The sequence below is a fragment of the Tasmannia lanceolata genome, unplaced genomic scaffold (genome assembly GCF_043159265.1).
Source record: "Tasmannia lanceolata isolate RefF3 unplaced genomic scaffold, GAP_Taslan_0.1 ptg000012l, whole genome shotgun sequence".
Taxonomy (NCBI): domain Eukaryota; kingdom Viridiplantae; phylum Streptophyta; class Magnoliopsida; order Canellales; family Winteraceae; genus Tasmannia; species Tasmannia lanceolata.
This window is the reverse complement of record NW_027518689.1, coordinates 48,447,577-48,465,702: the sequence shown is the minus strand read 5'-3', so window position 1 is coordinate 48,465,702 and position 18,126 is coordinate 48,447,577. Positions and strand designations below refer to the sequence as shown.

General features: G+C 38.5%; 1 protein-coding gene across 5 annotated transcripts in view; it reads right to left on the bottom strand.

The window, feature by feature from the left end:
• LOC143888400 (uncharacterized) overlaps positions 1 to 18,126 on the bottom strand; it is a 52,528-nt gene that overhangs the window by 7,036 nt on the left and 27,366 nt on the right. For 3 of the 5 annotated variants that reach the window (XM_077392803.1, XM_077392802.1, XM_077392805.1), the window contains 3 exons: positions 8,459 to 8,557; positions 8,094 to 8,336; positions 6,542 to 7,331 (listed from right to left, as the gene is read on the bottom strand). In XM_077392803.1, the coding sequence (XP_077248918.1) occupies positions 6,921 to 7,331; positions 8,094 to 8,336; positions 8,459 to 8,557 (753 nt within the window). In that variant the 3' untranslated portion in view covers positions 6,542 to 6,920. Of the gene's footprint in view, positions 1 to 6,541; positions 7,332 to 8,093; positions 8,337 to 8,458; positions 8,558 to 18,126 lie in introns of those variants that run through there. The other 2 variants (XR_013254581.1, XR_013254582.1) reach the window with 1 other exon arrangement.

Here is an 18,126-nt window from a genome sequence, read left to right as displayed (position 1 = left end):
TACACCGTGGTTACCTACAATCAATAGTATCAATATTCCCTATGAGTTCCATCAGTAATATAAGGCATATATATCCTTCCACTAACACAAGACACCCTTTGGTGCTTAATCAGAAAAGAATCGGTAAACCGTCCTAGGGTTCTTTTTAGTATTTTAGAATTATAAATATTATAAAGTTTCCAAAGCTTCTTGAAACTATTCTTAACAGAAATAAGTCGTTTCCTGCATGTCTGTAGAGTACAAGAGCATCGAAAACGGACAAGAAATGAAGAAGTTATGAATTTCCAAAGTTTTCACAAATTTCAGCGTTAGGACGCCCCCTTCGGACCCCCTGAGATTTTCCAGAGAAAACCCACTCTCGAGTTTCTGTGTTCAGACGCCCGCTCAAAACCTTTGACCGCCCGAAGACACAGACTGGATTTTTCTGTAATAATTCCAGATTCGTCCCCGATTTTTCTAAAACTTCAACGGACCATAATTTTCTTGTTTTAGCTCCAATTCGCGCGTGGTCGGATCCATTGGATTCGTATCAACAAGAGGAATCGATCTAAGCCAATTTCACGCTCGAAAATCCTCAAATCTAATTACCAAAATTAATCTAAGCTTTTAAGGCATAAGTCAAAAACTCAATTCTTAGGGTTTTATACATGTTTTTAATCTCTTAGGGATTTTTAGATTCATCCCTTAAATTATCGTATATCATCCTAACATCTTAATCTTATTTTCAATTCTTCGATCTCTTGTTTTATTTTTCTATAATTACACCTATGAATTATAAACGTGGATTTAAATTCTTACCTCGATTCGCGTCTCCGATTTCTTCGTCTCCTTCAATTGGGTTTTCTCTCTCTTTTAGGGCTACAGAAGAGATTAGGGTTGAATTATGTTCTGCAGAACCCTAAAGAATGTATTAATAGTTTTCAATTAAGAGTCCTAACCCTAGTAGGATTCCAAGGACAAAATCGCCCTCCCCTTTCAACGGTAAACGAAATTTGGAGTAAGGGGATGTTGAGCATCAAAATTTCGGGTGTTCACACATACAATGCAGATTGGTAAGTTTTCTGGATGATAGATTTTCTTTTGAATATTGCATGTTTGCGGGTGTAAACCTAATTACAAGTTGGGGCTCTAATAATTAATATTGTTGGTGGCGGCGTTTTATATAAGATACTAGAGACTATTAACTATCATACGGGTGTTGTCCATCACCCCGCCCGTTGCCCCTAGTTACGTGGCACTTCCTTCGTCCAACTCTTTGTCCATGCCATGCCATGCCCATGTCTCCGGTGCACCCGGTTTTATACCTACTTTATACATGTCTGTCGACCTCCTACTGCCACTACAAGGCATTGGTCTCCTTACCCGCATCTATCATTAGTGCCTCTGCCACTGCAACACTAGAATCCATTGCTGCGACAACCATCACAACAAATTCCACTGAAAAGACTAAAGAACATTCCATGTACCTATATGGAGTAAGTATTTACTTACAATATGTACTTTCAACAACATGAATGTTCACATGTATGTGATTTGAGGAACATTTCCTAAGAGTGTAATCACTTATACCTTGTATCACTATATTTTTGTATTAAATATTAAAAATAAGAGATTTTAATATCCGCATAAAAACAATGTCGATTCCTGGTACGAGCAATAATATATAAGAGATTATAAATTTATGGAGCATTAATTATTAGAGCCTTGACTGGTTTTTATTCGACCTCCACTTGCCCGTATCGGTTTAGTCGTTCTATTTGGTCCCCTCACTTCACTGAGGGGTTTAGGGCTTCTATTCTTTTCATATTCTAGCCGGCGCAACGCGCCCCCTCCATGCCTGTGCCCGTACCGGTTCAGGGAGAGGTTTTATACTGCGGCCAGGCATGCCCATATCGGTTTAGTCGTTCCATTCGGTCCCTCACCCGAGAGGGCCCTCACTGCACTTGCCTATAGGTATAGGTTTTTCGGTTACATTGGTTCTCTAAAAGCGGTCAGCAAAGCCTCCCTTTCACGACTCTAGCATGCAAGCACACAAGAAGGGAGAGGTTTGTTGTGGCCTACAGTCTTCCTTGTTAAGCAAGCCTACTTTAAGGGAATAACCAGGTACTTGAAGGGGAATGTACCTTCATTCATCCCTAAAATCCTACCGTGTCTTCATATAAGCCAAGCCGGGGTGGAGGACTGAAGTAGGAATGTGACTTGGTAAAGTTCACCAACTGACCCGAGGCTATGCAAAACGAGATGAGGGCCTTTGAAGCTCTTTTAGTAACACCAGTGGAATTTTTTAAAAATAGGATGCAGACATCCGCATAAAGCAGATATATGACAGGGGTAGCCACTTGGTCTAATTTAAAACCTCTGATTGTATTTCTTGAGGACAATTCCAACAGATATCATGAGAATACATCCATACCAAGAACATAAAGTCAAGGGGAAAGTAGGTCACCCTGCCAAAGTCCCTCGAGCTCTTGAAACGAAGGAAGGGTTCTCCATTAACAAATTTCAGGAATGAAAGACAAGCAAATAGGAATAGAATGTAGTCTTACTGGTTGGGACACTAAGGAGTGTTCCTCCACTGCCATGCTTGGAATTTCCTCGATCTCTTCGGCAGGTGGCTCTGCAGCTCCAGTGACTCCTTCCAGAACATGTTCTTGTGTAGCCCTTTGTGACCCCAAATTCTATTTTCGCTTTCGGGCCTTTCCTCTTAACAGGAAGCAGCTGAAAAGCAAGCCTTCAATGTTGCTGCAACTTGATGAGCTAAGGGCGGGGGCAGCAGTAGGCGGAAGGTTGCTGAGTGTAAGGAGTAGTGCCTTGAGAGTGAGAGTCCCTTTTAGGGCACTTTTAGTATGGTGGTATGCGAGGAGCAAGACATTATGCAATCAATAAGTACGACGAAGCTCACTCATAGTACGGTAAATAAGCACACACAAGCTGAGGTATGCGAGGAGCAAGACATTATGCAATCAATAAGTACGAGGAAGCTCACTCATAGTACGGTAAATAAGCACACACAAGCTGCAGCAGTAAATCGCCAGTTCTTTCAATATTCGTAGTAAGAAAGATAAGGTAGATCTTCAAATAGCTAGTATATGCTGTTAGAAATGAGAATAGGTTTAGAAGAGAGGAAGAAGAAGAGGAGTGAAGGATGGAGAGTCTCCACTAGGGAGCTCCTCATGAATATGATGTACATATAGGCCCAAACTAAGGCAACAACATACAATGACTACAATACCCCTAACTAATACAAGTAATGTCTAAACTAACCTAATACATTATTCAACACTCCCCCTCAAGCTGGAGTCTATATACTATGAAGCTCCAGCTTGCTACAAAGAACTACGTCAACAACTAAAAAAGTACAAGAAGCTCATGCACATCCAGCTTAGTATAACACTCATCCTCAAGCTGGTGTGGTACATACATAATGAAAAACATAAAAGAAAAAACAAAGGCCACCATGAACAGCATCGAGATCAATGTCCATCAAAAGAGTAGCTCCCCTGAAGTAGCACAACAACGAGAGCGATCAAATAGGGCCTCCCCCTAAATGAGAGCACGGCGAACATATCCGCATATCGAGGGCAATGGAGGCGCCATGGCAAGAACAGCTACAATTCAGCAAGCAAAAGGGGCACACCAAAGGTGCGCACAACGAACATTGGTGAAGCAGCACAATGCAAAATGAAGAGGATAACAACTGATGGGGAAACCATCGAAGACAAGGTCGACAGAGAAACTGTTGCCCGGAAAGAAGGGATAGAGAGAAAGAGGATAACCAACCAACGATGGGGAAACCATCATCTGGAGACTAGGTCGACGGTATGAACATCGTCACCTGAAAATATAAGAAGATAGGAAGAGGATAACCAACCAGCGATAGGGAAATCATCGTTTGGTGACAACGTCGACGGCATGAACATGGTCACCTGAAGATAAGAAGAGGAAGATAACCAACCAACGATGGGGACATCATCGCCTGGAGACAAGGTCGACAGCATGAACATCGTCGCCTGAAAAGAGCCGACCAACGATGGATATGGAAGCCATCGCCCGAAAAAGGAGGAAGAAGATAACATGAAGGGATAAGGCATAAAGCCGAACAACACAAAGAGACATAAAAACAAGACAACACTCCCTTAAGAAGACAAAGACAACACTAACAACACTCCCCCTCAAGAAAAGACAACAAAGTGGACAACACTCCTAAGAAAAGACACAAAGAACTACATGAAAACACTCCCCCTCAATTTGAAGGTCAAATACCTTCAACTTGCAACGAAAAGAATACAAACAAGGCACTACACCGCTTTCGGACATTTGATCAAACACTTGGTGTGCGTCGTAGAGAAGAAGACAGAGGAAAGATGAAAAACAAGGCACCACACCTCTCTTAGACATTTTATCAAATACTTGGTGCGCACCTTGAAGAACTACATAAAAGACATAGTAGGTAATAGAAAGAAAGAGATGATAAGAAGACGACAACAAGACAAGCACAAGAGAACAGCAAGAAACAATACAAGACAACACTCCCCCTCAAGTTGAGGCCAAAGGCCTTCAACTTGAAACAAAAAGAACACTTTCAAGGCACAAAACCCCTTTGAGACATTTCATCAAACACTTGGGGTACACCTTGAAGATGAAATGAAAAAGACAAAGGCCATAGGCCAAAAAAGCTATAGAGAAGAGAAAATAAAGAGAGCTTTGGAGTGGAGGAGAACCCAAAATGGGTTTCCACAAGTAATACAAACATGATTTTTGTTTTGTTTTGAGATATACGATAGAGGGAAAATGGGTTAAAAACGAAATGCGTTTGACGAAATGAAAGAGAAAGAGTGAGATTTCTAGGGTATAGAAATGATTTTTTTTTTTATTTGGGTATTGTAGCGAGCTACTGTAGTGATTTACTGTAGCGGTACTGTAGCGGGTACTGTAGCAGTTACTGTAGTGGGTTGCTGTAGCAGGGAATGTAGGGGTTAGGGGAAAGGGAAGAGGCGCAGTGGGAGGAGGAGGAGGAGGAGAAGGGAAGGACACGAGCGAGGAGAAGAAGTGACTTTTTTTTTGAGATTTTGTGGTCTTGGCAAAAAGGACACGAGCAAGAGAGATTTTCTTCAAAAAAATGGGTTTTAAAGACAAGGAAAGAGAGACACTACGAGAGAGATATTTAAGGGATTTGAGATTTGAGGGAGAAACTATAGAAAGATAAAGAGAGGAAAACGAGATACGAGAGAGATACGAGAGAAAGGGATGATGGCATGGAGGGAGATACTCTTCTTCTTTCCTTCTTGAAGGATCAGCCCATTGGCTTTGATACCATGTTAGAAATGAGATTAGGGTTAGAAGAGAGGAAGAAGAAGAGGAGAGAAGGATGGAGAATCTCCACTAGAGAGCTCCTCATGAATATGATGTATATATAGGCCCAAACTAGGGCAACAACATACAATGACTACAAATACCCCTAACTAATACAAGTAATGTCTAAACTAACCTAATACATTATTCAACATATGTAAGTCAAGGAAAGTAAGAAGCAAGGTGTTATAGTTCGTTCCAGGGCTGAGGTTGATGTAGGGTGATGGATGTGACTAGAGGTCAATGCGATTAAAAAAATCACTTAGTGACCTATGATTAAGCATAAAATAATCTCTGCCCATGTTTTGTGGCAATCAAGCTACCATAAATTTTGCCTCTAATCTTGTATTTCATGTGAGAACCATGCATATTGAGATAGAATGGAACTTTACATGAGAGAAGTGGCATCTAGGGAGATATCTACTCCTTATATTAATTCCGGAGATCAGTCGGTCAACATCTACGCTAAAGCTCTTCATACAAATTACCATCAATTTCTTTCATCCAAGTTGAGAATGCTCAACATCTATTCACCCGCTTGAGAGAGGGGGCAGAGTGTTTAGAGTACATACACCGCAATATTATTGAGTTTTTGTATCTATCTTTTTGTTTTATGTCTCTCAATGAGGGGATACTTGAATTGTTATGTTAATTCATAATATTAGAGAAATGTCCCCACGCATGTAGACCTTCCTACAAATTCTCTCTAGTTTCTTCTTTACGCAACTTCGTTCTTCTTCTTTTTCCTTACAATTTCACATTATACACATTATGTACCAAGAGAAATCATCAATAAATATGAAAAAAATAACAATAACTACTGATGAAAATAACTACTGATGCAGATAAGAAAAGCCAAACCCCGAAACATCCAAATGCAAAATTACAATAAATGGAACTATATTCCTGAAAATACTAAGTGGATAAACAAAACGACCACGTTTTGAAAATGGAAAGATTCACACTAGAAATGTTAGGTTCCAGCAAACTAGGACATGGAGGAGATAGCTTATATCTCAGTATATGATTAGGAATACTCAACTCAACTAAACTCAACTCAACAAAGCCTTTGTCCCAAACTAGTTGGGTCGGCTAATGATTAGGAATAAGGGCACAAAAAAGCAGACAGATAAGCAAATTCCTAAAACTTCAGTAGATACTGCAGAAGTCTCGTCAAGAGCCATTAGTGTGTAAAATCGTAAAAATGGTTCCACATAAAAAAAAAACACTTATCAACAATAATTGTGATCATTAACATAGTTGAAATCAAAACACTCAAATTGCTAAAAGCCTAAGACTACTTACAGCAAAAGATGGGTACAATCACTAAGACAAGGATAGTATAGGAAGGACTTATGATACATAATTGATCCAAAATCAGAAAAACAAGGCATTTGAGCAGTCAAAGTTGATATGAGCTTACTGCTCACCTTCAGAGGAAAAAAGAAGAAAAACTATCGGTAGCTTACCTTTACAAAAGAGATTGATATAGAGCCTTTGGCATTTTATAGCTATCCTTAAACCAATTTGCTCACATGCATCGCATCTGTCTGACCTCCGGTATTACCTCAAGCACTGTCTTTACAGCTGAGCTGGAGTTCGATCTTCTCTTCGAACAATCTTTCAGTGCCCGCCAAATTTGGAGAAGCACTACCAGCAGAGGACAAAGCTTCGTCCGAGGCATCTGAACCAGCATCCGAAATTAACGACATTGATTGCTGGAGAACAGACACAATAGACTCTTGATGGGAAAGGGTTGAATCTGCCAAGTTTAACGAAGCAAACTTCTTTTTATCATCCTCTTTCATTCGCTCCCCGTACTCTTTATAGTCAAACCCAATTGAGTTTCGTCCACCAAATGCCAACTCAAGTTTGTCCATGTCAAAAAGGTCTTCCATTATCTTCTTACTTTCTGTGTCATCAGAGTAAACAAATTTCACTTTCTTGAATGTATTGGGCTCCAGGAAAGGTTTCACTATCTGCAAAGCAAAATGGATTTCTTGAAAGTTCAGACTTGTAGATCCAGAGGAAAAAAGACTTCCAAGCAGTAGAATGTAATTGTATAATAGTCTTGACTAACTAGTTGAAATCTTTAAGACAAAAGATGTGAGGGAGATGAAAATTCCCTAAGGCCACGTTTGGATACCTCATGCTTTTGTATTTGGATTTGGATTTGGATTTGAGTTTTGGACACAAAATACATCAGTCATCCTCATGCTCATGTTGTAAGAGAGAGGGAGGGAGGGAGGCAAGGAGCAGTGAGGGTGAGAAGAATGAGGTGTGATTTTATAAATTTTCAAAAAGACTTTTATCATTTCCAAGGAAATGATGGGAGTACTTCTGTTTTGTAAGACAATGTGAACAAAATCAAATACAATGCCACCAATTATAAGCAACTTTTTGAAATTTTCAAAGAAAACTACGGTGTAATGATGCATAAATGCCCAATGAAGTGGATTCTAAAATTTTCAAGGAAAACTATGATGTAACTACGCATAAAACCTCAATTAAATGGATCATAGTTCAAGGATAAGACAACATTCATCAAATATAACTCTTAATGCTTTAGCTTTGGTTGGTAAACAGAAACTCGTGGGTGGTTAAGACACAAATCACCTTCAAATTGAGACATCAAATCTAACTATGCTCAAATCCATGGGTGTCATCTCAACCTTCCCAGCAGAGATCATAAAAGGTAGGATTTAACAGGTAGTAGACAGAACAGGGAACTTGAAATATACCGTCCAGAAAGACTCAAAGACCTTTGGCGGGTTATAAAGGATCGCTAGTCCCAGTCTTTCAGGGTAATAATCCTGCAATACATGAGCCACTTCCCGTGTCACCTTCACTGATGTGCTTGACATATTCCAACCTTGAAAATCAATAAGCCACACTATCTGCTCCTGATCTTCAGCCATGTTCTGAATGGCATTTTCCATACAGTAAACCAGGTATTTGATCTGTATTTTTGTAGTGCTCTTATTCTATAAAAGAATACAACAATTCAGTGAAGGCCCAAGGCAAACTGTTCTGATGAAGTTATGGAATCTAAGAATATTTGAAGATTTCAAATTCAGCAGCAAGAAACTAATGTGATATTTTGTACCTCGAGACTCGGTCTCATAATTAGAACAGTCCTTCCATACTTGTCAAGGTAATTAGACCTGTACATCTTTCCAGTCTCAGCTTCATGGGCAACATCTTCCTAGCAGTAAGGAAAGGAGTAACGTCAGAATATTACAAAAATAAGCATTACGATGTAGGCTAGGGAATAGAAATAGAAGAAAGAGGAGAAAAGAGAAGAGGTAGAGAAGAAGAGGAGAAGAGGAGAAGAAGAATACAGAGGAGAAAGAAGAAGAAATCTGTAGCAGGGAAAAATTCTCAATCAATATCAATTCATCAAAAACTAATAATCCCTAATACATGAGGTCTTTATATAGGCAATTGATATAAAATTGTATGGAAAAAAATTTAATTCACTAACTCTACATAACATGGAAAATAAATCCCTAAAACTAAATACCATATAAATAAAAATCCTAGAAATGAAAAAACATGAAAATAAATTCCTAAAAGTCCTAATGGGCAAATATGCCACTTATTGGACCTACAATCCGATCACATTAACATGCCGCTTCATTTATTATCAATATCAGCTAAACAAATTTGGAATTATAAGTGAAGCTGAATAGAGAAATGGGTAACAACATACCATGCTTCTTTAGTAGCAACAAGCTCTAGCCCAAAAACATGTTAAGAAGGTTTGGTGAAATGGACAGCTTAACTTTAAACCAGTACATAGTAAAAAGGAATTACCAACAGAATTTTATTGGAAGGAAAAAAAAAGGGAAATCATAAGGGGAAGGAATTGGCCAATATATAAAAGTGGATAGTGAGCACGTTTCCCTCACTTAAAAAACTGCCATTTCATTTGCGTCTCAAAAAATATGAAGGACACCACTAAACCCAAAGTCTTGATCCAAACGTTATCTAGAATGTTCCCTAATATCCAAGGATCCGGACTCGATTTAGAAGCCAAAAGTGTAGCTTACCGGAATTCCTTCCCACTAACAGACTAGGTTATTCATGAGATTCCTAGATGTTCCAAAAGAGCTCGAGGCTCTCATTTCATTTGAATCTCTAAAATAACTCTTAAATAGTGAGCATTACAGGTTGAGGAAATTTCTTTCATGGCCTTCAGATTATGAAGTATTATCTGTTGTCAGTTACCCCACCCTTGTAATGAGGACTTATAGTAGGACAAATGTTACCCCCTCTCTTTCCCTCCTTCCCTCATCTCAACCCCTTACATTCACAGTCCAAACCATCCTCCACTAAAAATTTCAAACCTTACTGGTAGCTCTTGGGAAGCAGTGAAGAAAACAGAAGATAAATGATGGCTACAATGATGACGATCATGATAGTGACAATGGAAGCCAGATTGTTCCGATTGCAGCCTCCATCAATCAAATTGGAGCTCGTGGAGAGCCTTATGCCCTTCATAAAAAGATATGACTGTTTAAAACTTTAAAACATAGAGGGTTTCATCAATATGTCATGTCTGGGATGAGGTACTATGTTGTGCCTGATTTATGGTTGTATCCGTCATACGAATTTAGCAAACTCTGTGAAAATCATGGAATAATCGATCAGGTGATTCTGCGCAACAAAATGGTGTTGCAGAAAGAAAGAATAGAACTTTAGATGAAATGATAAATACTGTTAGATGGTTGAGAGATAGAAAGAGGGGAGAAGAAGTATGAGAGAGAGTAAGAGACAGAGAGAGAAAATTTGGAGGGAGAAAAAGGAGACGTCAATGAGAGAGAAATACGTTAAAGAAAACTCTCTCTCCCCAATACGCATATTATATTAATATGTATATGGAAAAGACCAAGATGCCCTTGCTTGGACGTCAGTACATTTAACACTCCCCCTCAAGCTGGAATGTATGTATCATACATTCCAAGCTTTTTACAAAAATCTTTCAATTTGGCACATTCCAATGGCTTGGTAAATATATCTGCAAGTTGATCTGCGGAACGGGTAAACGCTGTGCAAATCTCACCACTCTGAATTCAATAACGAATGAAGTGACAATCAACTTCAATATACTTGGTTCGTTCATGAAACACTGGATTCGTTGCAATATGGATTGCCGCTCTATTGTCACAATACAACTGGGCTAGAGATGTCGATGCGAACCCAATCTCTGATAAGAATGAGCGAAGCCATATTAGCTCCCCACTCGTATATAACATAGCTCTATACTCAGCTTCTGCACTTGACTTGGATACAACATCTTGTGTTTTACTTCTCTACGACACCAGATTACCTCCGACAAATGTGCAATATCCTGTCGTTGATCTCCTGTCAGCAGGAGATCCTGCCCAATCTGCATCACTGAATCCTTCTACCTTTTCATGTCCATATTTTCTGAAGCACAAACCCTTGCCTAGCGTACCCTTTAAATATTTGATGATCTGAATGACAGCGGCCCAGTGGGAGGTACGTGGAGCACTCGTAAAGCGAACCATACCAACTGCAAATGATATGTCTGGACGGGTGACAGTCAAATAGATTAGTTTCCCAACCAATCTTCTATATCAACCAGGATCATTCAGCAACTCTCCTTGATCAGGAAGAAGTTTAACATTTGGATCCATAGGATAGCCGCAGGTTTCATCCCCATTGAACCTGTCTCCTCTAAAATGTCCAATACATATTTCCTTTGTGATAATGAGAGGCCACGACGAGAGTGAGCAACCTCAATACCAAGAAAATATCTGAGTGTGGGACCCGATCCCGCGAGGGGGGCATGAACCGCCTCCCTTTTAGTCTCTCGTACTCACGCGAATGGCGTGTGCCTTTTTATTATTAATATAAGTCATCTTTTTGTGAACTTGGGATCACTAAAGCAATCCGAATTTCACACAAAAGAGAATAATCAGAGTCGCCACCTAGGTAAGAGACCTAGGACCCATAAGTGACACTGCAATAATCTGCGGTCCCAGAAGTCTAGATTCGTTACCTGATTACTATAATGGAAGGTATGGGGAACTACCACCATATGCACCATTCTTGCCTGATAATCCGGTCTTCAAGGTTAACTCTCTTGAATTTCTTTTAAAAGTGTAAGCCAAAGGGTTCCCATGGGTTAATCATTCACTTTACCTTCTTGTTTTGATGCTAGCAAATCAAATTGATTAGCTTTTATGGACTAAAGTGTTGCTTTGAGGTGTTATGTCATATACAGGAATTTCATGTCATAATCGCCATTATACAACTCAACTCAACACATAGCTTGTGGATCAAGAAAGCAAGGAACAAAGAGCTTGCACCAACATTGGAGTCATCACCATTTGGAGATGATCAAGTCAAGGAGCTCAACATGAAGATCTCACAAGTTCCCCAGCAAGTGTCGAGAAGGAGCTTGGAGTTGAACATGCCATGGTGACACCTCATGTACCTCAACATGCCTTGAAGATTGGAGGAAGTCACAAGAGCCAAGACAAAGTTCAAGATGTTCACTCAAGCCGAAGAAGTCCAAGAAAGTGCAAAGGAGTCAAGTCATTCCAAGAAGACTCAAGGTTCTTATTTTTAGAATGTATTTGGAGTCCTCTTGATTTTATGTTTAAATGCACTTTCAAAAGGTTTTAAAATGGTTTTCATACCTAAGCTTTTACATCTTTAAAAACCATACACACACCCAAAAATGTGTTTGAAAACCTAGGATTTAAGCCCAACGACCAAAGCCTTTTTACAATGCGCCTACTGGCCGCTCCGCCTCTTGACGTCGTAGTCTAAGAGGATGCATTTACCACCACGGGGGTGCACTAAAACCCAAGGCCGGCTTGGAATTCAATGATTCCTGGACGACTCATACCTTCGCCCAACCCACCATTTAACCCTAATGCTCATGGATTTATAACTCTTGCCAGTGTATTGGTATTAACTACCAAACATATTCATACACCCATTTAAATAATTCTATACTTTAAATTTATTTATTTTTTTATATAGTAACACAAACATATTAGAATATGAAACCAATGTTACACAAGAACCGCTATCATTCATTGACTTTACAGTTCAACATATAACGGTAGTAATCTCATGCTCGCTAATTAATTCATATCATATACAATTAAAAATCAAAAATTATTTAAAGCACTAAAATAGAGTACCGTCACCTACCTTGAATTCAAACTGGATTTTTGTGAGACCAAAATCTGAAAATCTCTATATGAAATGAGAATGTGATCGACCTGAAAAGAAGGTAGCATGTCGATAAATTTATCAAGTTTCCATGATTCCTATGGTTTAAAATCCATATTTGGCTGACTTGTGTATTTATTATTTGGGTACACATTCTATGTTAGTGAACTCTACGAAATGACATCAACACAACTATATTTTTGATACTTGCACTAATTAAGAAAGGACAAGCTGAATTTGTACAATTATTAAAACATTGTACAGTTTATAATCAACAGCTTGTATGAGAAACAAAACAAGCTACTGATGTGAAATTATCAGAACCTGAGTGTTTTCATCAACGGCATAATGGTTCACTTAAACTAGGAAAGTACAACCTGTTGATGTGCCGTTATAAAAAATGATAAAGTGCACATCAATAGCTCTCTTTTTCTGATGAGGACTGTTATATCTGCCCCACCATTTTTCTTCTTCTATTCAGGCTATTGCAAAATGAGTTAGTCATAAATACAACGAATTGGGTGGTCCAAAGGGAAAAAGAGGGGTAAATGCATGTTTTCACTTTCCTTTATCAATCTCTTATATGATCGTTCCCTTACATATTTTACTCTCTTTGTTTTCTGTTTGCATGAAAGAGAAGAGTTCAAAAGCTAGGCCATGAAGATGGAGATCGGCTGAATGGGGTGAGACGGTCGAGTGATTTCCACGGGGTCCGGGTTTAGGGGCATAAATCTGATTGAAATATGCCTAGAAAGAGATGGGTTTTATATGGGTTTCGAGTTTCTTGGTGGATTTTAAAGGGTCTGCTACACCTTCTGGGGGGCATATTGTTTTATTTAATTGGGTGAATTTATAGGGGTATTGTACTGTGGAGATTGGGTATGCAACAATGGAGTGTTGGCCATGGTTTTTCTATTAAGGGATTGTAAAGAAATAAATATTTAATGGGGTTTGGGTTGTTTTGAATTTAAAATCAGTTGTCATGGAGGGGTTTTGATATGGGGGTTTCATTGAACAAGTGGTCTGTGGCATGGAGAATTAACTGCTGAAATTTGATTAGGCATAAATCTGGTCACGGAAATTGTAGTATATGTGATGTGTAAATCAAGAAATTTTAAAAAAATCATGATACGTACTTATTGTGGAAGAAGGATAAGGGTTCAAGAAGAAGAAGAACTACTGCCCCTCCCTTTTTTTTCTTTGCTTCCTTTCTCTCTTTCTCTCTCTCTCTCTGCCTTTTCACCTTTTCACAATTTTGAAGGCACAAGTATAGAAAACTCTTTCGATGGGTTTTTTTTTTGTAAACCCCTAAAATTTCTATTGTGATAAGAGTTGCTTCCCAATCAACCTCTAATAAATGTGAGAGTTCCTAATTATCTAGGGTTCTTTTTAGTCCTTATCTTAGCTAATAAAAGAAATAACATATAATTTTCTTTTCCCTTTTGGTAATGGCACCCCCCCAACTTGGCCCATTATTTCACACGCACACTCCCTCTTTTTTTTCTTTTTTCTTTTTTAGGAGTTCTATACGGCAACCATTTGGGGAAGTTTATCATATCTCACCCAATTGAATGAAATTTACTTTGCCCCTCATTTACAAGATATTACTTAAATACCCTTTTTGGGTATTAAGTATGTTAAATCTCATAATTAATATGCAAGCACAGACCCTAATTAACACATATGAGTTTGATAAGGAGGAATTAATAATAATTATATTATAAGGGTCATTTAAGGGTGGTCGTTAAGAGAGAGAGAGAGAGAGAGAGAGAGAGAGTAAGAGACAAAGAGATAGAAACTATGGAGGGAGAAAAAGGAGACGTCAATGAGAGAGAGAGAGAATACGTTAAAGAAAACTCTCTCTCCCCAATACGCATATTATATTAATATGTATATGGAAAAGACCAAGATGCCCTTGCTTGGGCGTCAGTACATTTAACAAATACAAAGCTAGGAAGTTTAGGTTTACCATTAAACCTATAGTAAGAAGCACATTTATCTGGTTATTAGATACTTAATAAGGTTAACTTACCAACTTCTCCAAAAGCTTAAGCGGCTGGAGAAAGGCGTTATTCATCTTTTATACTTTAACACTCCTCCGCACGTGTGGCCCACTTGGCAAACATGTGGCACATGTGGTCCCACTTTGGGTAGACTATCGCATGTGGATTTTTGCTATCCAGGAGGTTTGAACTCGAGACCTCTGGCTCTGATACCATGTTAACTTACCAACTTCTCCAAAAGAGCATCGCACGTCGCATGGTATCCGATGCGCCCCCGGCGGCCCTTGAAAATCCAGAGGACTGAATGCCTCTCACGCTCTGATACCATGTTAACTTACCAACTTCTCCAAAAGCTTAAGCTGTTGGAGAAAGGCATTATTCGTCTTTTATTCTTTAACACTCCCCTGCACGTGTGGCCCACTTGGCAAACACGTGGCACATGTGGTCCCACTTTGGGCCGACCATCGCATTTGGATTTTTGCTATCCGGGAGGTTTGAACTCGAGACCTTTGGCTTTGATACCATATTAACTTACCAATTTCTCCAACAGCTTAAGCTTTGGAGAAGTTGGTAAGTTAACACTTATTAAGACTAATAAAACTACATACATATTATGGAAAAGAAGAAAACCTAGCTATATATATATATATTAAAGTGTGGAGGTGTTTGGCTAAAGTTGTTTTACCTAGCCCTAAGGTATCTAAGTTAGGATCTAAAATTGTAGATTGTGCATTCATTGGATATGTACATAACAGTAGTGTACCTATAGGTTCCTATTTATAAGATCTCAAAATAATGATATTCGAGCTAATACAATTATTGAATCAAGAGAATATAAATATTTTGAACACATTTTTCCATATAGCACAAGATATAGTAGTCTTTAAAATGATTCTATGATTCAACACCTAGTGACAATTCTTAAAAAATTTAATCAATCCAATTATAAACTTGTATCTACACCTTATGATTCTAATATAAGGTTATCAAAAAACAAAGAAATGTTGTAAAGCAATTGCAATACTTCAGACAACAGGGAGTCTAATGTACTTAATAAACTACACCCGACCAGATATAGCTTACGCAGTAGGAAGTCTTACTAGTTATATTTGCAATCATGAACATGATCATTGGAATGCACTGATTAGAAGACTGAGACACTTTTATTGTTAATTATGGTTTACATTTTTCTAAAATTTCAACTTAATTAGAGGGATTTAGAGATGATAGTTGGATATCAGGGTTAGAAACTAAATCTAGGAGCGGCTATGTATTCATTCTATATGTAGAGATGCAGTTTCTTGGAAGTCAACAAAAGAAACTAGTATGGAAAGATCCACACTAAAATCATAATTTATTACTTTGGAGAAAGCAAGTGAAGAAGATGAATAGCTTAAAAACCTTCTTATGGATATTTCACTTTGGACTAAACCTGTTCATGCTATTATAATTCACTGTGATTGTCAAGTTACTATTGCAAGAGCAAACAATAATGCTTATAATGTAAATTCTTGACATATTCGTCGAAGACATAACTCCATAAAACAGTTATTTAATAACAGAGTGATTACAATTGCCTTGATAAGATAGACATACAATATATCAGATTGTCTACCTAAAGGACTAAGTAAGAAATCAGTCATAAGAACATCGAGGAGAATGCGGTTCAAACTCGTAAATTGAATCGCCTATAACAAAAACACAACGGAACTTATTGGAGATCCCAAGAAGTAGGTTCAATAGGAACAACAAGTTATTTGAGTTATTCGTTTTGCAGCATGATGTTAGTGAATCAAGTCCTCGTAGCCTGTCTCTATGATCTATGGGGTTTACCCTACTGATAATGATCCATAGATAACATTAAGAGTTCAGTAACCCAACCTCCTCACATAATCAGCAAAAAATAACATTAAGAGTTTAGCAACTCAACCTCCTATAAGATTGAGTTATTAAAATTTTGAAAATAATTTTAGAAAGTATAAGTGGGGTGAGTAGTTACATAGTATACTTGATAGATACATCTATTTGAGTGTGGAAGTGTAGCCATTGCCTATGAAAATTGGACTAAATCTTAAGAACACTTATGAAAACAAGAAAAAGCACATAGCTGAAAACTGTTGAATCATACTGTTGAGTATGGCTGTATATGTGTGCACCCCTCTTTGGGGGTATTTATGTCTTTCTCTGTATCGCACGCGTGCGCGCACACACACACACATGTATATATAGAGAGAGAGAGAGAGAGAAAAGAGTTTCTGCACTCGAGCGCAGATGGGAAATATGCGCTCGAGCACAAACGACGTTTCCCATTCGCTGTAAAAGTGGTCCCTTATTTAAAGCTTTGAAGTTAAAATTTCCTCAAAAAGACAGTTGAGTCCCTACCTTTTATACGAACACAAAAAAAAGGACAGACGAGTCCCCCCTCTTATACGAAGACGGTTTCCAAAGTCTTTTGCGAAAAACCCTAAATCGTCTTTCCTCTCGTCGAAGGAAAAAAAACCCTAAATCACAGCTGAAGACCCCGTCTGGTTCATGCTTCCCCTCCTTCATTTCTCATTCTACATCTTCAATAAAAAGCCCCATGTCATTTACTGACATGCCCAAGTTGACTCAGTCGTACCTTTTTTCGAGTTCTTTTCTAGATTAGTAAGCTCATGAGAAGGGAAGTCATTCCCTCTTAGGCATTGTTCGTTTGGGACTTTGAGAAGTAATTGTCCAAAACTGATTACTCAAATCAGAATCAAGGCCTGTTCATTTTGAACTTTGAGAATTTTTTGTGATTTCATTTGGCATCCGAAGTTAATTGCCTACTAAATGATTTGAAGAGCCCAGGTGAATCCTACTTACATGTAAGCTGGTAGGAAAGACGGATGCAAATCACCTCCAATGCAAACTAAAACCTGGTTTCTAAAGTGCATGTATACAAACATGCAGACACTAAAAGTAATAATTTGATGAGATGAGAACCAGGGAGGCGCTACAATCACGAGGGAAAGGGAAGAGAGAAAGAGCGTAGAGGCAACAGATCTAGGGTTGATGACAATCTATAGGGTTCTTCAGATCTAGGGTTTTCGACTGATTTTGAGGAAGAGAAGTTAAAACCCTTTTTCAATTTCTTTACGATAGGGAGGACTCGACTGTCAATACTTTTGTGCTTTGTATAACCATCAGGGGCTCGACTGTCTTTTTTGAAAGTTATATTTGTAAAAGCATTAAATAAGGGACCCACTTATAGGGGAATGGGAAACGTCATTTGTGCTCGAGCACATATATCCCATCTGTGCTCGAGCACAAAAGCTCTTTTCTAATAATAATAATATATATATATATATATATATATAGAGAGAGAGAGAGAGAGAGAGCTTATATGGTGGCCGCCCTTTATATGTAAAGGGCGGAGAGAGGAAATATCCACCACGTTGATTTTTGATCAACCTAAAAGTAAAAAGAGGAGGTTTGACCTGGATCAAAAATCAAGGGGGATACTTTTCTCTCTCTTCTGCCCTTTACGTAGGACGGTCGGCCACCATATAAAAACTCTACATATATATGTATA